Source organism: Scomber japonicus, chromosome 15 (genome assembly GCF_027409825.1).
Source record: "Scomber japonicus isolate fScoJap1 chromosome 15, fScoJap1.pri, whole genome shotgun sequence".
Taxonomy (NCBI): Eukaryota; Metazoa; Chordata; class Actinopteri; order Scombriformes; family Scombridae; genus Scomber; species Scomber japonicus.
Genome location: NC_070592.1, coordinates 17,858,636 through 17,877,454, shown reverse-complemented (window position 1 = coordinate 17,877,454; position 18,819 = coordinate 17,858,636). Strand labels below are relative to the sequence as shown.

The 18,819-nt window shown below is 39.0% G+C and overlaps 3 protein-coding genes across 3 annotated transcripts; 1 reads left to right on the top strand and 2 right to left on the bottom strand.

Annotated features, from left to right (window-relative positions):
* Window positions 1-1,561: 1,561 nt before the first annotated feature.
* pex1 (peroxisomal biogenesis factor 1) lies at window positions 1,562-13,030 on the bottom strand. Its single transcript, XM_053334864.1, has 24 exons — window positions 12,836-13,030; window positions 11,663-11,809; window positions 11,431-11,514; window positions 11,029-11,143; window positions 10,161-10,837; window positions 9,935-10,054; window positions 9,681-9,801; window positions 9,428-9,534; window positions 9,180-9,265; window positions 8,944-9,076; window positions 8,647-8,743; window positions 8,378-8,548; window positions 8,096-8,250; window positions 7,772-7,958; window positions 7,157-7,323; window positions 6,569-6,703; window positions 6,414-6,478; window positions 6,100-6,242; window positions 5,858-5,961; window positions 5,542-5,718; window positions 4,910-5,152; window positions 3,411-3,605; window positions 3,112-3,242; window positions 1,562-1,983 (listed from the first exon to the last, which is right to left on the bottom strand). The coding sequence occupies exons 1-24, from the start codon at window positions 12,941-12,943 to the stop codon at window positions 1,899-1,901; spliced, it is 3,753 nt and encodes a 1,250-aa protein (XP_053190839.1). The 5' UTR covers window positions 12,944-13,030; the 3' UTR covers window positions 1,562-1,898.
* A 1,509-nt stretch (window positions 13,031-14,539) lies between these two features.
* On the top strand, window positions 14,540-16,580 carry rbm48 (RNA binding motif protein 48). The gene is made up of 5 exons (XM_053334891.1): window positions 14,540-14,662; window positions 14,892-15,082; window positions 15,178-15,323; window positions 15,776-16,329; window positions 16,438-16,580. Exons 1-5 carry the CDS (start codon window positions 14,540-14,542, stop codon window positions 16,498-16,500), a joined length of 1,077 nt encoding a protein of 358 aa, XP_053190866.1. The 3' UTR covers window positions 16,501-16,580.
* A 70-nt stretch (window positions 16,581-16,650) lies between these two features.
* On the bottom strand, window positions 16,651-18,617 carry clxn (calaxin). Its single transcript, XM_053334104.1, has 6 exons — window positions 18,542-18,617; window positions 18,244-18,402; window positions 17,364-17,468; window positions 17,108-17,259; window positions 16,786-16,890; window positions 16,651-16,704 (listed from the first exon to the last, which is right to left on the bottom strand). The coding sequence occupies exons 1-6, from the start codon at window positions 18,615-18,617 to the stop codon at window positions 16,651-16,653; spliced, it is 651 nt and encodes a 216-aa protein (XP_053190079.1).
* Window positions 18,618-18,819: the final 202 nt, after the last annotated feature.

Genomic DNA, 18,819 nt, shown 5'->3' with positions numbered 1-18,819 from the left:
TGTTTATCCTTAATTTAAATCTCAGTTGCTTCAGCTAAAAGTATAAACATGGCTGATGTTCACAAACAATTCTTTTTAGATATGGAGTGCAGATATACAGCAGGACCACCAGAGCACCTAAAGTGACTGTGAAGGCAATCTTAGCTAAAGTCAGTTCAGGATGCAGTGTTTATGTGAAATACAGTAAAACAACAGACAGGTGACAAATTAAATAGATTGAAATTAATTTGATCATGTTTGAAAAGGAAAACAATTTATAGTGGTCACATGATTATCTTTAATAGACAGAAATGACAAATGTGGATCAGCTGGTTTGGTCTCTTCAAAGCTGTGTCAGTAGTTTACTGATATAATGTTGAACCTCTCACAGCTGACAAATGCTACTAACCTGCATAAAGCCTTGTATGACACACCTGTGTAACTCTACTACATCAAATGATTTGTGTGCTGCTTCCTAAATTAAACCTTAAACAACGATATATGTGACAAATTAATGTGCAGTTCTGACATTTAAAGGTACAATGACTATTATCTCAGCTAGGTTTATTACAAGAAAGTTATAATGAGCTTTTCTCTTTACAGCCACACTAACAATTAGACATTTATAATTGTTCTTGCTTCCAACTCTGATCATTAAATCCTCTTCAATTATATTTATATGTAAATTCATTAAAATAGATTAAGCTTTAAACACTTAATGTTGTTTAAGACTTTATCATGGATTAATGTCTGTCAGCTTAGGGTTTTTTAAATAATGAATAGTAGCAGCTAAAAAAAAATCAATTATTATAACTCTGTTAGTCTTATGTATTATATTGTGTTTAAGAGTTTAGTTTAGTACAAATATGCATTTAAGTCATTTTGAAGCCCCTCTGTACCCACAGTTCACCCACACAGGTGTTTTCACTTTGCCTGATTAGATCTCCTTACAGGACTGAGTGCACAGACTGCTTGATTGACGTCTCATTAACTGTGTCCCAAATACATACTAAATCTAAACAGGCTTACATTTGTAGTGTGTTCATACTGGATGGATAACAAAAATAAGAATATTCAAATCAGACAATATTCATTCCAAAACATCTCTTTTGGTCTCAATGTTGGCATGATGACATAAATAAAGGAAACATAGGAGCTAATCATAGCAGCAAAATAAGCAAAATAAACTAAAATAAACTAAAAAACATTTGAAATTCTTGAAATTTGCAATTTGATTGGCATGCACATATTTTATAATTTCCTGTTAATCTAGGTTTTGCATGTTAACTCCAAAAAAATGTAAAATGTAAATGTCTTATTTGTTCATGAAGTTTGGTGAAAAAAGCAGAGGTAGTAATTTGTTTATTAGAAACATGTACAGTTAGCTTACAGCTAATTAGTATAAATGAAAACACTGCTGTGGGGTTATAAGGCTTATAATTATCTATCTTTTTAAAAATACACACAAACTGCAATGACAGCAAAATGATGTTTAAAATGGTTTCATAGCTTAATCTGAATAATCAGTGATTTTATATTATTTTAAACAGGGTCAAATCTGGTCCAGCAGTCATAGTTAAGTTAATTTGTGTCTCCAATTAGTGGTGGCAAACAAAATATAATGCAGTTAATAACATAACGCAGGCAAGATAAGTGTAGAGATTTCTTTTTATATTTCAAACAATTACATAATTTATACTCTGACATCATACATATTTACAGAAATCACATTTAAGAAATTAAATGTGTCATTGGTTAACAAGTCAGTAGGAAACATTATTTATAAAAGCATCACATAAATTATATTAAATTACATTGTCTTCAAAGCTTTGGAACTGTTAAACTTCACTGATTGCTAAATTATCAATGCACTGCCATCTTTATTCATAAAAACAAAGAAAGCTGAATAGCGTGTGTGATCAAGCTAAAGTCACACGTTGTCCCGGTTTAAATGTGACTGACTGAATATATTTTCCATCTTCTAGACCTCCAAAGGCTTCATACCTGAGAAAAAAACAATTAAAAAAAACAGATTAAAATAGTCCATTTATAATATGTATACACATCATCTACAGGCTGTCATCTTAAAACTCTAAACCCCAGATCTGACTATATAGGCTACAGATATTTAGTCCTTCACTTGACACCTCAGAGATGACTCAGCAGCTGTATATAGTTAGTTAGACTGTGCAATTTCTCTTCTCCAGCTAAGCTTTAATTAGGGTTGTAGTCAAGACCGCACCAACCGAGACCAAGACATTACAGAGACCAGAGAGTACCGAGACAAGACCAAGACATTTGGAGGTCGAGACCGAGACAGCACCAAGACTTTTAGAGGTCAAGACCGAGACAAGACCAAGACCATATATCAAAGGAAAATCATAACAAAACATCAAAATGTGAGTTTTGTTTATTTAAGTTTGCTTTTAATCCAAATTCAATTATAGCTGAGTTGGCAGACATCTTTCCTTGCAAGTTCACACAGCCGCTGTCTCCAAACTCTGTGTGCAGGGGGCGTGCCAGTCACTCTCACACTGACACCAGGCAGGTAACAGCTGCAGCTGGGGGAAATCTTTACACTACCAATGATTTGAAGTTATTAGCTGTTTTTGAGAGGGTCCTTTTTCACTCTTATAAGTAAGGCATGGACAAAAAGCCCATCAGCGGTGGTCTTGACCGGTCTCGTTAAAAAAACCTGAGTCCACACAGTCCGAGACAGAGACAAGACCTAGTAAAAATGCCCTTGATTCCAAGACAAAACCAAGAACCTCAAAAAATGGTCTCGAGACCAATCTCCAGTACTACAACAATAGCTTTAATTCCAGTGAATCCTCAAAATACACAAAGTCATGGCTCAATATTGTGAGAAGGTTTATAATAATGACTCATATTTCTTTTTTGCTTTTTTTCCATGACAGCTGTGAAACACCAACTTTGTTATGCTCTTCATTTCTTCCTGTAGGTGAGACTTTAAATGGCTCATTATATGCTTGATAAATTTAACATATTGAAGTTATTAAAAACACATTTTTTTCCAAAAGCTAACAACTGAGAAGAGGTTTTTTTATTTATGTGGAGGAAACTGTTAATCCATGATCATTAGTGTCAATCGTCTGGTGTCCTAACACTCACAGTTTTGTGTATTTGTTCCAGTCGGCTTTGCTCAGAGATGGTCTGGTCACTGCCAAGGCAGAGTTCAAATGAGCTGGACACAGCAGCAGACCCAGCTGGCTGGAGGCTGAATGCACCCGGACACACTCCTCCTGCACACAAACACACACATAAAGTAAAAAGTAAGAGTAATCCTGCACACACACTGCTCCAGTAGCCACGGGTGGAGTAGTGTAAAGTAGAAAAGAAGACAAGTACTACAAAGAGTTATATGTAACTGATTAGTAAAGACTTATAATTTGTATTGAACAAAGACTTACGTTGGCTCTCCTGGAGTTGTTCTTGATGTTATTGATGTCTTGTTGGAGGCGCTCCAGCTGCTCTGGGCCGAGCTCTTCATACCCACTCTGAAGGGAGGACATATAGGCAGGGGGCAGTGAGCTACCAGGGTCACGGACCGATACTCCTGTGAAGTCATGAATCATTGAGTTGGGTCCAGAGACACAATGAGAGTTCTGTGAAGGGAAGCAGAAGAGAGAAAACAGACACAAAAATGATTTGAGAAATATCAAACCACTGCATTTAGGACCATATAAATGTTTAAATATGTCCTTTGTATATCTAACATTTCAACATCACTGCTGAAGACTGAAGTCAGAACTGAATTTTGTAAATGTTGCCAGATATTCAAAACTTCACAAAGGTCTCTACAAACTTCACTGAATTAATTTTACAACATGTTTTGTTTGCACTGGGATCACTGTAGTCTTGTAGCCTATTTAAATAGTATATTTTTCATACAAGTCAGAAAGTTTGTTCCTTACTATGCTTAGTTAACTCAAGTTTTGCCCACAGGAATTTGCTGCAAACTGAGTCAAATATTTCTTATGGACTTCAGTCTGTTACCAGAGCTAATAGATAAATTGTTCCTTATTTAATTATTCCTTTAAAGGGCTGTGAAGAAATTGGTGAATTCTCCAACCGTGACTCATAGCATGGTTAGCTAAAGCTAGTCTGGCTCTGTCCAAAGCTCAAAAATACACTTACTAACACTAAACTAAACTATGACAGTTTGTAATTTTAAGAGGAATTATGGACTTGAACTATTTCTTGTATAAATTAAACAGATTTGATATAAATAAGAGCTTTAGATTGTTGGAAGGGTTTTTTTCCCTTTAGACAGAGCCAAGCTAACTATTCTCTATCTTCTGGTCTGTATGCTAGGCAGGCTAACCATGTCCTGACTCCAGGAGTCTGTAGCACGATACAAGGCCAGTTTAGTGTGGCTCTTTTGGGGTTACTTGACCTCACTGCGCCTAATAGTGGCAATCCTGAATAACCAGTATCACCAAGCTGGTTATCAAATGGCTCAGTTAACTTACTTATTGTGTTCATCATCAGGACCATATGTGAAGTACTTCATAGAAGATAAAACTGAGTGAACTTTTTGCTGCTGCAATAATCTGGTATCACAAGGTTAAAGATGTCAATCTGATGTCTGTGCATGAGATATCAGTCTTATGCATAGACATGAGACTGATATCTCCTTGCTCTGGAAAAGCTAAAAACGACATAAAAACTGTGACCTCAATATTGGCTTGTGGCTATGTAAAATGCATGATTTACATTTCATGTAATGTTTAATAATAAAGTATGTTATGTAGGAACTAGTGCACTGTATTTTTGAAGATGGGGATTCAGACTAGATTGATTTTAAGTTTTGTTTGTTGTTGTTTACCTAATGTGTATCTAACCACCATTACATCTAAATAAAATATTGGGGAAAAAAACTTTCTAGGTGTCTTGCAGCACTGCTCACCAATCCAGAAATTGGCGAATTCCCCAACTCTGACTCGTAGGAACTTCCAAAGTAGAGTCTCCAGACATTGCCGCAGTGGTGTTCATCGTCTGCTTGGAGCTCACTGTGCTCATGGAGAACAATGGACTGATCCAGACCTACATCTGGGTCCCCTTCTCCCACTGAGTCATCTGAGCCACTGCTGTGGTTCGGGAACATCATGGAGGACAGACTCATGTCACTGTCTGAGCCAGACGTCAGCTCCTGTGAGACAGACAAATCTTTGTTACTTAAGTTAAAGACAACATTTTAAACCTGGTTTAGTTTAAACTCATTCTGCCTCTAGCAGCCGCTGAAGTTATTTAAATCACATCCTTGTCACCATGGCTGGGGATAATTTGAAATATGTTGTAAACTGATAATGGATTCACAAGTACAGAGACTCACATTCTGTGATGCATACAAAACTCATTTAATTAACCTTGAGGGACAAATAAAACTGTGCTTGGCTGCTTCAACATGAGCCATAAATAATTTGAAAATGGACTGGCCAACAGTTTGCTTTCTGCTTCAATAGCCCGAGGCAACACAATGCACAATCCCAACACAATAAGTTCATGAGTGGTGGCATCTTGGACATACAACAGACTTACATGCGGTGTGCTGTTGCCCAAGCTGTTGTTGACAGCCTCCAGCTGGGCATTGTAGAGCAGGGCCTTCAGGTCTGCCCCTGTAAACTGCTCTGTCGCTGCTGCCAGCTGTTGCAGGTCCACATCACCAGCCAGCGGGACACCAATGCTCAAAGCCTTCAGAATCTCTGCACGGGCCTCCTGGAAACAGTTTGTCAACAGCTGGATTTAACACCAAGGACCTGCTGTATCATCACTGAATTGGATTTCTACATAAACTATAATATTGTAGTGTCATTAATGGTGTCACTGAGTTTGTTTTTAAAAAAAATCAACAGACCAGATCAGGGGGAGGGCAGTAGAGAGACTTGTCCAGTCGTCCAGGTCTCAGCAGTGCCGGATCAATCAGATCAGGACGACTGGTGGCTGCAAGCACATACACACCTACAAGCACAAACATGAAGGATTTTCATTCATTTATATTAAGAAACACAACTGTAGCACTGAGTAAATCAGTAAAACATGACAACAGAATCTGTTTCCTTAACTGTTGTCAGAATACAGACTTGTTCAGTACTGTACCTTGCAGTCCCTCCACACCATCCAGCTGGGTGAGAAGCTGATTGACCACACGGTCTGTCACACCTGTATTGTCGTGACCCCTCCTGGGGGCCAGAGAGTCAAACTCATCGAAGAACAGGATGCATGGCTTAGCAGCCTGTGCTCTGGAATTGTAAGAAAATTATTTCAACTATATGAGTGGCTGTTACTTGGGTTTAATAATTGCTATTAAATATTTAATATTACTCATTATAAGTAGCAGCCAAAAACATCTGCTAGAGTCATAATAACAAAGTGAAGATGTGCTTTTGGGAGGAGACGAAATTTTCACTAACCTCTGAAAGACATCACGGACTCCCTGCTCACTGGCTCCAATGTACTTACTCAGAAGTTCAGGTCCCTGGGGAGGAGTAAAAATCCTGTATTATTGAAGATGAAGGGTGCTCTGATAAATACACTCTTTTCTTGTTGATGGTCAAGACCAGCCTACCTTGATGCTGATGTAGTTCATACCACTGTCTTTGGCCACAGCCCTGGCTAGCAGGGTCTTCCCTGTGCCCGGAGCTCCATACAGCAGGACTCCTGAGCGATGGCGAATTGGAAGATTGGCAAACAGGATTGGATACTGCAAAAAACCAAAGACCCATGATCAATTATTATGAAATTATGATATATCTCAACCATCATTTCTATTGATATGTGTAAAACAATATCTTTACATTCACTGTTATTTAATGTAAAGTGGTATCTCTCCCTAAAAACCATTTCATGACGCCAATTTCAATTTCATGCTGCTATGAAGAACACTTTACATTATACAGTGAAATGATCATCACTAACACTGCTGTCTTAAGCCAATTTTTTAGTGGCAGCTCCTTTATTGTATGATCATTACATCTCAATTTATCACTAAAGTGCTGTCACCCACCCACATGAGATTATTGATTGCTTACATTTACAACAATTAACAGCAAAAAGAATGTTAAACTGAAAATGCTTTTCACTAGTTTTTAAGACAGTGAAGCCTCATCTGACTGAAAACACATCAGATTTTCTTGTTAGCTGCACTGTCACTGACCTTAGCAGGGAGCATTATGGTGTCCATTAGCTGCTGTCGCACTTCTCTCAGCCCTCCCACTCTCTCAAGCCCAAGTCCACTTGGGGTGTGGAGGTCTGCCCCCCATAGAGAGGGAGGTGTAAACCCCTTGAGAGCCTGTGCAAAGTCCCTCCATGACAGACACACATCTTGAAGATTTAAAGAGAGAAAAGTACACATCAATTACTTTGACACATTATACTGGCATTAGCTTAATTAGAGACATGACATGATGAAGAACTCAAAGGAACCAACACCTGGAAGTGATTTTAAGATTGAAAAACATGTCACTTTATTATGAATTCTATATTTTAATGAGTCTTTGGTAGGGCTGGGCAATTAATTGAAAAATAATCGAAACCGACATTTAGAAACTCTAATCGACTTAATCTTGCTCATGTCAATTAATCGTGGTGTTCACTGTTGCCATGACAGTAAAGGTTGCATATCTTTAAGGAATTTGAAAACTTTTCTCCAGTGATCATTTTAACCCAAACCATGATCTTTTCATAGTTCTAATCAAGTAAACTAGACATTAACCACAGCGTCACACCTTAAACATCATTATTTTCACTCTCTAAAGATAGTTTTAGGTACCTTGTTCACCTTGCCCTCTTTGTACAGTGTTGGCATGGACAGCTCGCTCCAGCAGTAGCGCTAGGTCTTGAGGCGTGTATCCTTCCGTCTCCTTGGCAACAACTCCCAGGTCAAGAGTCTGTAAGCTCTCCTCCGATAGCCTGGACTTTCTGAGGATCAGACAGTGCAGGATCTCTGCTCTCTGTGCCTGCAAACAATGACACACAGACTGCTGGTTTCTCACCTCTTACCGTTCCTGGTATGTGTGTGTGTGTGTGTGTGTGTGTGTGTGTTTGTATCTGTGTGTGTTTGTATCTGTGTGTGTTTGTATCTGTGTGTACTGACCTTGTCTGGTGGCTGGATGTGTACAAAGCCCTGCACGAAGTGGGACCCCTGCACCTCAGTCAATGAGGTGTGGAGGGAGTGCTCGCTCTGGCTGGTGATGATGAGACACACCAGGCTGCAGTGAACTACCATCTCATCCACCACATCCTTCAAACCTGCAGCCAGCCACAAACAGATAATAAGAATCAGCATCAAGAACTGTCATGATTATCACTTCTGTCTGTATTCATATATGACGGCAAACAACCGCCCACACACAAGAATACAGGATTAATGATTTACTCTGTGCAATGTGCTGTTGAACCAGCGCCTCAGGGCCATGCTCATGCTCCGGTGAGGTCTGTGCCCCCGTCATATGATCCAGATCATCAAGGAGAACAACAGAGGGCTGCTTCCACTCCGCCTGTTCAAAAATATCCTGTAACATCTGTCTCACAGTTTCTGCCCTTTTGCCTAAAGAAAAAATCAAACAACATGACATTGATGATAAATACAATGTAATTTCACAATGTAATTTTCATGTAATGCATGTACAAGGAGTATATGTTAACCTTGTAGCTTTTTGCAGTCTACCACTTCCACATGTGCATCAAGATCTTCTCTAGCTTTCCTACACAGGGCTCGGGATAGACTGCTCTTTCCACTTCCCTGTATGGACACAAAAAAACAGATCATGTGATACATGATATACAAAATGCTTTCAGTTACTTGGTTATTTCGCTTCCTCGTGAACCTGTCAACATTATAGAAGATGTCTGTGTTATGAGAGGCAATATTTAAAAAAAAATTTCATTTCATTCCGTCCACTATTTCATTTCATTTTCACTATCATTAATTGAAATGGATACCTTTCCACCAGTGATGAGTAGTGCTCCACCTTGGAGTCCCTGTCCAGTGGTACCCAGCTCCCTTGATAGGGGACTACCCAGAAGGCTGTGAGAGATGAACTCAAATCCAGTGTTGCTAAGCTCATTGATCCCACTGAGCAAAGACAAAGTATTAAGAATTGTGTAGAGGAATGAATACTCAATAAAATTGTTGCTTAAACTGCATACAGGTTCACCAAAAAAAGCTACAAACCTACCCAAGAATACTGAGAGAGGGAAGCTCTGGATTAGGTGCTTCAGCTGCAGTTTTTACAGCTGGCATGATTACTGGCTCTCTGTCTACCTGAGAGTGAAGCACAGCACCAGAGAGGCATTTAAGAAATTATGTTTAATCTGTTGTCTACACAGGATTAAGTACAGAAACAAACTCAAACGTTGAACAAACAGGACATGTGAACTGCATCAGAATATTGATGGGCAAATAAAAATAAACACTTTCTAGTACCTGTATATTTTCCTTCTGTATAACAGATAATGCTAGTAGAAACAGCTGGTCTGGATGATCACTCTCAGGTTCTGGTTTCAGCACAGTTAAAGCAAACTCTAACTTTGCTGTAAATTAAAAAGATTATATATAGAATATGATTTAGCCTTCAGTATTCAACATTTTGGGAACTTCACCACACTGTCATCTACAAGTTTGTCAATGTATCATTTATGAGTAAATATATGTTAAGCTTGTAAAAGATGTTATTCACCATCGGTTCCATGTAGGAGGATGGTGCCAAACCGTGCGGTCACACAGGCTAAAGGTTCATGACTTCGAGTGTGCAACCAACCCAGGAATGCTGTCTGGATCGCCTCATCGTCCTCCTCAGGCTATGTCAAAGATTACAAGGACATAAGGGACAGACATAACTCATATGTTATGCAGCTTTGACAGTTTAGCAAATGTCAATATTATTGTCTTGATCATTTGCCTCACACTGCAGCCAGAGACGCTAGCACTCACCAGTGGTTTTAGAGGCTGCAGGCGAATAGTGGAAGCTACTTTGATAGTTGATTTGACTGGCTTAATTCTTACTGCTGAATGAGGGATAATATTCAACCTGATCGCAAGGGGCTGTGGGATCTGAAAAAAAAAATGTATTCAAATCAAAATCTTTGTAACAGATATATCGTATAAAGAAGCTGGGGTTAAATGGATTATATATTTCTATATTAGACTGAATACTCACCCATACTGCACCACAATGGATCGCTCCCTTACTTGGACTTGGACTATGCTTGCTTGCCAGCTTATCAATGCCATGGCACACCACCCTCACCACTGTGGTTTGTTCTTCTTTCATCTCCTCTCCCCCACTCGCAGTTGCAGCAACTTTAGAAACTCCTGCATTCTTCTTTTTCTCCATAGCCTGCTTGACTCTGTCCCTCACTTCTTTAGGTGAGGGAACTTTGGAGATCAGACCATATGTCACTGGAGACTGACTTCCATTTAATCCGTGGCTCCAGGAAAATAAATGAATAACACCAGTTGCAAAGTGGCTTACGGTGCAAAGAGAGTCAGGAGGTGCGCCACATACTCTGTAGACAGAGTCAGTGAGGAGGGCAGGGATTTCGGGTACAGGAGGTAGCTCTTTAACCGGGTTATGAGTACCAGTTATCATGTAGCGTAACAGGCTCTTCAGGTCAGCTATGCCACCCCACTGGTGACTTTGAGGGACAGAGGAGGTACTTTCTAATGATGATCCTACGGCGTCGGACAGGTTTGGCCCGCTATGAGGACGCTGGTTCTGACTGGTTCTCACCAGAGAACCACTGAGGTTGCCAATTCCAGCTCGGCTCTTAGGAGAGACAATCAGTTCTGTGAACTGCTCCAGCCGACCATAGGGCACAGAAGGTGAAAGTGATACTGCACAGAGTCAAAAACAGATTGCACCATGTTCATAAATACGGTCTACTGATATAACCAAGTCATAAACTTTTTACTAGTTGGAACAACAGAGCCACAATATTTAGTTATTTGGTATCTTTATCCCCATAAAGTTTTTCATTTTGGGACAGCACAAAGAGCAATATAATAAATAATTGCACAACTCTGACCTATTTGAATGTAGATGGCTGTGTGGCTGTCCACCCACACAGGAAACACGGCATCTTGGAACACTACTCTGATCTGATCCAACAACTGCTGCTCCAGTGCAGCGCTGTGGAGCTCCTGGGGATGTCAATCAAAGTAAAACGATGATAGAACATTGCTTCTCAATGTGTCTTTTTTAGGTCACCAACAAGATGATGGGTCTGATTTTGTAGGAGGACCATCATGCTTTAATGATCTTTAGAATAAACTGCTGCTGTCAGAAAGGACACTAACATACAGTACCAGTCAAAAGTTTGGAAACTCATTTAAGAGTACGGGAAGATGCATCAAAACTTTTGATGGTACAGTATATCTTGTTCTTTTACTGTGAAGACATTAGAGCACAGATTACTATAAGTACCCACCAAGATCTCCCAGTCATCAGTCGACACAGGCTCCACAAACACTTGATGCACTGATGAGACCTGATGACATGGTCTCAGGAAGCCCTAAGGGGAAACACATAACTAGTCAATACAAACACCTGGTCAGCCGAGAGGGTAACTGACTTTTACTATCAACAGACTACCAGATTGTAACATCTACTGTGGTACAGAATATACTAGCATACTAATATACTGTGGAGCCCTACAGCACCTGTTCTCCATCTTTGAGGCCCAGCTTCTCTCCCAGTTGTCGACACAACTCCACTTGATGGCTGTCGAGGCTAGAGGAGGTTCTGTTTTGAGTCCAGCTGAGGAACACTGGAGATCCATGACCCCAGGACAACTCCAAAGCCTGATTCTGAGACAGACACAAACACATGTTCTTTTTCTTTACCCTAGTGCTTTATTAATTACATATCTATATCATAGCCACCCTCCTTTTTCTGCCAGCAAACAAGTTCACCTCATTTCAGTCATTTTACACAGCTTAGACTGTAAATCAATGAGCACAGAGCGGATTTCAAACAGAAAAAGAGATCCTTCATATGTTATCAATCAGCTGTCATCTGAAAGACTGTGTTCTTCAAACAATTATCAAGATGTTAATGAAATACAAGACAGTGCAGTAATTTATATGAAAGCCTTGGCATGTACCCAGACTCCTGCTCCATTTCTATTGCAATGTTTTGTCACCACCAAGTGAGATTGTAAGGGAACTACTACAAAAATGGATGTCAAAATGGATCATCATACCAGTGACGTGCTTGATAGGACAGAGGACGGATGTTTAATTTGTCCACTCACTGATATTTGTTTCCATTTACTGTTGCATTCATTGTTATTAAATACAAAAGGAAACCACATTTTTTGGAATTTCCTATTACCACTACTACTTAACGCCCTTTTACACTCACATTGACGTATATATTATAAAGCTTATACAATTCTCTGACAAAATTAGCGTGTTATTAAGCCTGTTATAAGCAAAACTACGTCCACTATTGCATTTTTGTGTACTTGTGAATACTCTTACGCAAGAGTTAAACATCATGCAGAGGATGGAGGGTAAATTTGACTATTTTCCCATAAGAAAGAGTAGTGAAAGTTAAGTGAAAGAGTTAACAACATACACTGGATATTTCATCCTTATGATGGTACTTATATTTATTATACATCAATTGCTGCTTTGTTTTTACAGTATGCCTTCTAGTATAGTATATGTCTATACATTGTAGAGTAGACACATTGTTATTCTTTTGCACTGTCCACGACGAACAAACACAAGACAATGTATTTAGGTGTTTTAGTTTCACCAAAAACTAAATGTCCACCTATACCTGCTACTGACGTTACCTGGAGAAGTTAGCGAGCTAAGCTAACTTACCTCGTTCAGGGAGAGATGTGAAATCAACTTGGAGGGGAGGTGAAGAAAGCAGTTTTTTGTGTTGTTAAAAACAACCGTGACTGGTTGGATGCCCTGATTGCTAAACATAGTCGTCACATATCCTGACTCACTGTAAATGCCAGACAGGTAGGTCTGCTGACGTTAAATGTGCAACAAATTCATAATCGAGCAATGTTTTTGACAGATCACAGCAGCATCGAGCCTCTTCTTCTGCTAGGAGGTTTTGCGGCACGAAGGCGCACTGCTGCCCTCCACAGGTCATATGTGGAACACAATGGAATGAGTTCAATCAGGAGTGTCAAACATTAACATGCATCGTTATTTTGTAGTTATTGAGTTATTTTGTAGAATATCGATTAGATCGAAGTGCATTTTTTATCTTTCGGGGGTTTTAAGATGACTGTGATGAATGTTTATTTCTGCCTCATATTTCAGACATTGTAGCATAACATGCTTTACTGTTTCTTCTTGCCCACAGTAGTCACATCTGCCTGTATATTTTTACCAATTGTACTTCTATCAAAATGTCTGGTCTGCTGTTTGTCTAGGTAGTGATGAGCTTGAATCTGAACAAATGATTGCTCTCACTGGTCTTGCATCCTCTATTTACTGTACTGCTAATAATATTGAAAGGAATTTTCCTGTGTAAATTGACCCATTGTCCTATACTTTGGGATGAAACTCTGGAGTGATACATATAACTTTTTTATCTTTATTTTCTTGTGGCTGTTTGACATTTACATCCAAATCAAAATAGTGTAGGTTGTGTAAGAAATAGGGCAGGGAACACAGAAGAAGAGGTCATATTAACAAGACTAAAAATAGGAGACAGCAATCTACACAACACACTTCATGTCATGGGTTAGCACCCAACCAGAAAGCATCCAGTCAGAAAGGAATGACATGATGGAGGAAATGGAAAGAAAAAGTGTAACACTCTGTAGGACAGTGGACACTGGTTTCAAATATAGAATAGCCTTAATGTGTGATATTTAAGAGATAGTTTGGGGAATTTTACTGTTTTCCCCACTTTTCCAAAGTCATAAACAAATAAATGGCCTCAGATAGACCTTTTTTAGGTGGAGCCAAATCTGGGCCATGAGTTTTCTTCATTTGAAAAAGAGATTTGAAACTGAAGGTTTAAGTTTTTATATTGAATTTTGAAATATACAACAATATATTTTTTTAAATTTTATTTGTTTTTACTTTGAATAAAATCCAAAATCCAAATCTTTTTCTTTTTACAGAGGAGGGCTCTCCTTCATTGTTATGCTGTGAAACATTATTTCACGCCCCTCTCGCTTCATATTACCAAAGTAATGAAACTGAAAAAAATGGCCTGAAACTGAAAAAAAAGATCTGAAACAGAATAGATAAGATTTGAAACTGTAAAAAGAAAAAGAAAAAAGGTTAAATTAAAATTAATTTAATGTTTGTTTGTTTTTAAATAAATTATTGTATTTTTCAAAATTCCATATTAAAACTATTAAAACTTTCATTTTCGACTGAAGACAGCTAATGACCCAGATTTGGCTCCATAAAATGGGGTACCTTTTTCCAAGCTCTGAGGGGAGCCCCACAGTCTCCTGCTGTAGGAGTTCATTGACTCCAGCAGATGGCACTATCACAATAATATGGAAGTTAAACACCAACAAAGAAGAAGAAGAAAATACTTCCTGAAACATGGCGGGCAACAACAATTCAGGTTGCTGGGCAGTCCCAGAGATTTACGAACACCATGAACAGCGGAAAGTTTGCATTTCAAGACCAAAATATAGAGAGGGACGAAAAGCTAAATCGGTTAAGGTAAGAATACGGTACTACCTGTAAATATTAACAAGGAAAAAACAATATAGCTATGACGCACTTTGAATCGTAGCCAGGGTGTAACTTGGAGTTTAAGTCTCTTTAAGTTACACAAATATTATATATATTTTTTAAAACCTTTGTACTCATAATCATCGTACCTTTTGAGAATACTGTTCTGTCTTGATGAACTTAATGTAGAGTATCAAACGCTCTTGTGTGTTGTCAGGTGTACACCATCAACTTGGAGTCGCGTTACCTGATGGTCCAGGGGGTCCCAGCTATTGGAGTGATGACAGAGCTGATCCAGCTGTGCGCCCTGTACGGAGCTGTGGAGGAATACAGACCCCTGGACGAGTATCCAGCTGAGGAGTTCACTGAGGTCTATCTAGTCAAGTTCCAGAAACTCACCAGCGCCAGGTTCATGATGAAGACCACCTTGTTCATCATACTGCAGCACTGCTAATGTGTTAAAAATAAAAATAAACTAAACACCTCATTCAAATCTGTTTCAGAGCTGCCAAACGACACATGGATGAGAAGAGCTTCTATGGTGGTGTGCTGCATGTGTGCTATGTCCCTGAATATGAGACAGTGGAGGACACCAGGCTGAAGCTGCAGGACCGCAGGAGATACATAATAAGGGCGGCTCAGAATAAAGGTACATTTTGACATTAAATATAAACAGACATAAGAAACTAAATGCACATAGGATTTTAAAGCATATGTACTTTTGTTTGATTTTCTGTTTTTACACCCCAGCCATGAAACAATTTTTTATGATTTTGGAGTTAGATTTTGAGCTGCATCATTTTATCTACAAAAGGTCTGAAACTAGTGAACTAGTGCCTGTTATAGTTTCCCAGAGTCCACTCTTTAAATGTCTTGTTTTGTCTAATCTACAGTATTACAAAGAAATAAGCATTAATTATCACATTTTTTGGCATATTTACTTTTTAAAAAATGACTATTTTACTCTCAGAATAGTTGCTAATTAATTTTCAGTTGAATTAGTAATCAATTACAGCTCTAGTTGAAATGATAAATAAACCTGAATTCTAACTATTTTGTCATGCTGTATTTTTTTTTTTCTTTCATGTTATTGTTACAAAGCCAGAGAAAAGGAGCAGGAGCAGGCAGTGAGCGAAGAGCCTACACCATCAGACACAACATCAGAGAAGATCTCTGCCAGACATGAGCCAACCTCAGACTGTGATAATACAGGGGAGAGTTCAAACGTGGGACATTTTTCAAGCTTTCCTTTACTGCCGTTACCTCCCCAGGAACATCCTTACTACAGACATGAAAATCAACGCAGGACTGTGACAACAGAGGACAAAATGGGGACATTACATAATGTGATCATGGACAAAAAGCAACAGCCAGTGCAGAGTCCATGCTCCAGCCAAATCTCTTCACATACAGACAGAGGCAAAGAGCACAGACTGGCCTCGAGTCAGACCTCTGCTATCAGATTTCTACCGAGGAACGCTCACTTGGAGAACAGAAAACGTAAGATGGAAGAGGTTGCGGAGCATTCACTGACTGACGTTGCCGGGAAAAATGAGCCACTAATCGGGCCAAAACTACCTGACCAACCGAAATTGGAGATGGAGGATGAATCATTGAATACAACTGTCAGCCTGATCAGGAACACAATGAAACAGGTAGCCCATATCTGATGTTTTAATAGGAATTTAGCACAAAATTAGTGTGCTAATTAGTAATCTAAATATCATAATTTATATCAGTAAAATCAATGTCATCTTTTTTAGGTGGAATCTGTTCCTAACCTGAAACCAGTGGAGAAGAAGATGAAACAACGTCGCCGGATCTGATAAAACCAGCTTTGTTATATATGACTATGAAAAATGAACATTGAGATTGTTTATTTTGGCAGCTTTAATTTATACATTTTATGTCAGTACAAACAGCTATTAACATTTTTATTAAAGAACATGCAGTTGAAAGTGCACACGACTATAATTTCACCATTGGTCCAGTTGATCCTGAAATATGTGCTGCTCAAATATCTCAATACCCTGAAAAGAGAGGAAAACCGAATGTAGGATTAAAAATATCTGGTTTGAAATTTAAGCTGTTATTTTTCAATTTGTGATTACCGCTGTGTCAGGGAGGCATGTTCCAAAAGCCTCAAGCAATAAATTCTCCTCTCTCACTGCATTCTCAAAGTCTGCAAACGACAGCCTGCCATCATGGTCATGGTCCTGTGAATGGAAATAACACTGGAAATTAGCTTGTGATCAACTTCTATTTTATTTGGGTGTTAACAAATCAAAAAGTTATGTACAGATCTGAGGATTATCTTACATATTGCCTCCATGAAACATTAAAATGTTAAGTTCGTTTTGAGCTTTGGCTATGCAGAAGTAACTCACAAGTTCATTAGTTTAGACCGTGATGTTTGAGCAGTAAACATCTCACCATCTTCTTCAGTGTGATCTCCACTAGATCTTTAATTCCTTCATCAGGGTCTTCCTCAGTGGGCTGTCTGATGAGGCTGTTCTTCAGCATATGAAACATCTCTTCTCTAGAGATGTAGTTGTCGCCGTTCAAGTCATACACGTGAAAGCAGTCTATTGTGGAAACAGGGAAGGGTTATAGGCTGAATGATACATTGTTACTCAGCTTCATTATGCATGTGTGCACTTTAGCCTTGAAAGTAAGATTGAGAACTTACATTTTATTTTTTCATCCAAGGTCCCACGCAGAAAAACCGACAGCCCCTCAATCCACTCTTTCATACTAATAAAGCCGTCATTGTCTTTGTCAAATGTCCTGAAGACTGAAGAACAGGTCATCAGTGACATTTAGAGCATGTTGACGCAACCAAACAGTCTCAGACTCCAAATGGCTGCTGGTTATTTGTGAATCATTGTTTCTGTCCTTGAAAATAACTCAGAGGTAGAAGAAGTACTCAGATCCATTACTTTACTGAAAGTACCAATACACCAATGTAAAAACACTCTGTACTAAAAGTACATAAATATTATGAGCTTGATGTAGTTCAAGTATTACAGTAAAATTTATGGTTTGGTCCCTCTGACTGATGTATTATTATATTATATCATCATTAGATTATTAATACTGAAGCGTCAGTGTTAGAGCAGCATGTTACTGTTGTACCTGCTGGTTTACACTACTTTAAATACAGTTAGTTTAGTCCAGTGGTTCCCAACCTAGGGGCAGGGTCCCTCCAAAGGGTCACTGGTTAAATCTGGGGGGTCATGATTTTTTTAGTGGGAGAAGAAAGAAGAAAAACAAAGTTCTGATGCACAAATCTGATTTCTTTTCTCTTTTTTTTTTTGGTTTTGTGGTTTCTTTACTTTTCCTCTAATCTTTGATTCTTGCTGAAATACTGAATCATCTGACGTCCATTGAAATAAAAATATGTGACAAGAGAGATTATTAATGTGTCAAATCATCATTTGAAAAGTAACTAAAGCTATGTAGTGGAGTAGAAACGACAATATTTCCCTCTTAAATTTAGTAGAGTGGAAGCATGCAGTTGCATGAAAAGGAAACACTCAACAAATGAGTTACTTTCCACCACAGAGTACCTCCATCCATGATCATGTCGTCGGTCATCCCAAAGCTGTTGTGCAGGATGCTTCTGAACCTGCCTCTGTCCAGGCCGCTGGCGGCTCTACCGGGGACTATCGGCTCCCCTAGCAGCACGTCAAACTCTCGGATAAGGCACGCAACCTCTGTTTTATTGACTGAAATCGCAAGAATACACACAGTTGATATTTTCTCCTACAAAATACAGATCTATGCATAGGAGGATTCTCCTAACTGGAGCTTTAGCTTCGTTTAGCATCAGATAACGAGGCAGAGTCAAGTTCAAACAATACTCACAGTGCTCCACTTGTTTTGAGATTGTTTCGGCGAGGGTTTGGATCAGCTTTCTGTTCATAGCAGACATTTCCGACATTTTTAGAAACAGGACGCAGGACAGGCTGACCACCAGTGGTCTGACTAGAGCGATGTTGACATGCCGTCGCCATGGCAACGGTGTAGCCGCTGGTTGAAAAGTTAGTTTGTGTTGCTGTATCTGCTGTGGCTCCACAAAGTGTAAATTAATTTTGCTATGAATGCTTGTTTGAATGTATTTATTTAGTCAGTGTGATTTCTGC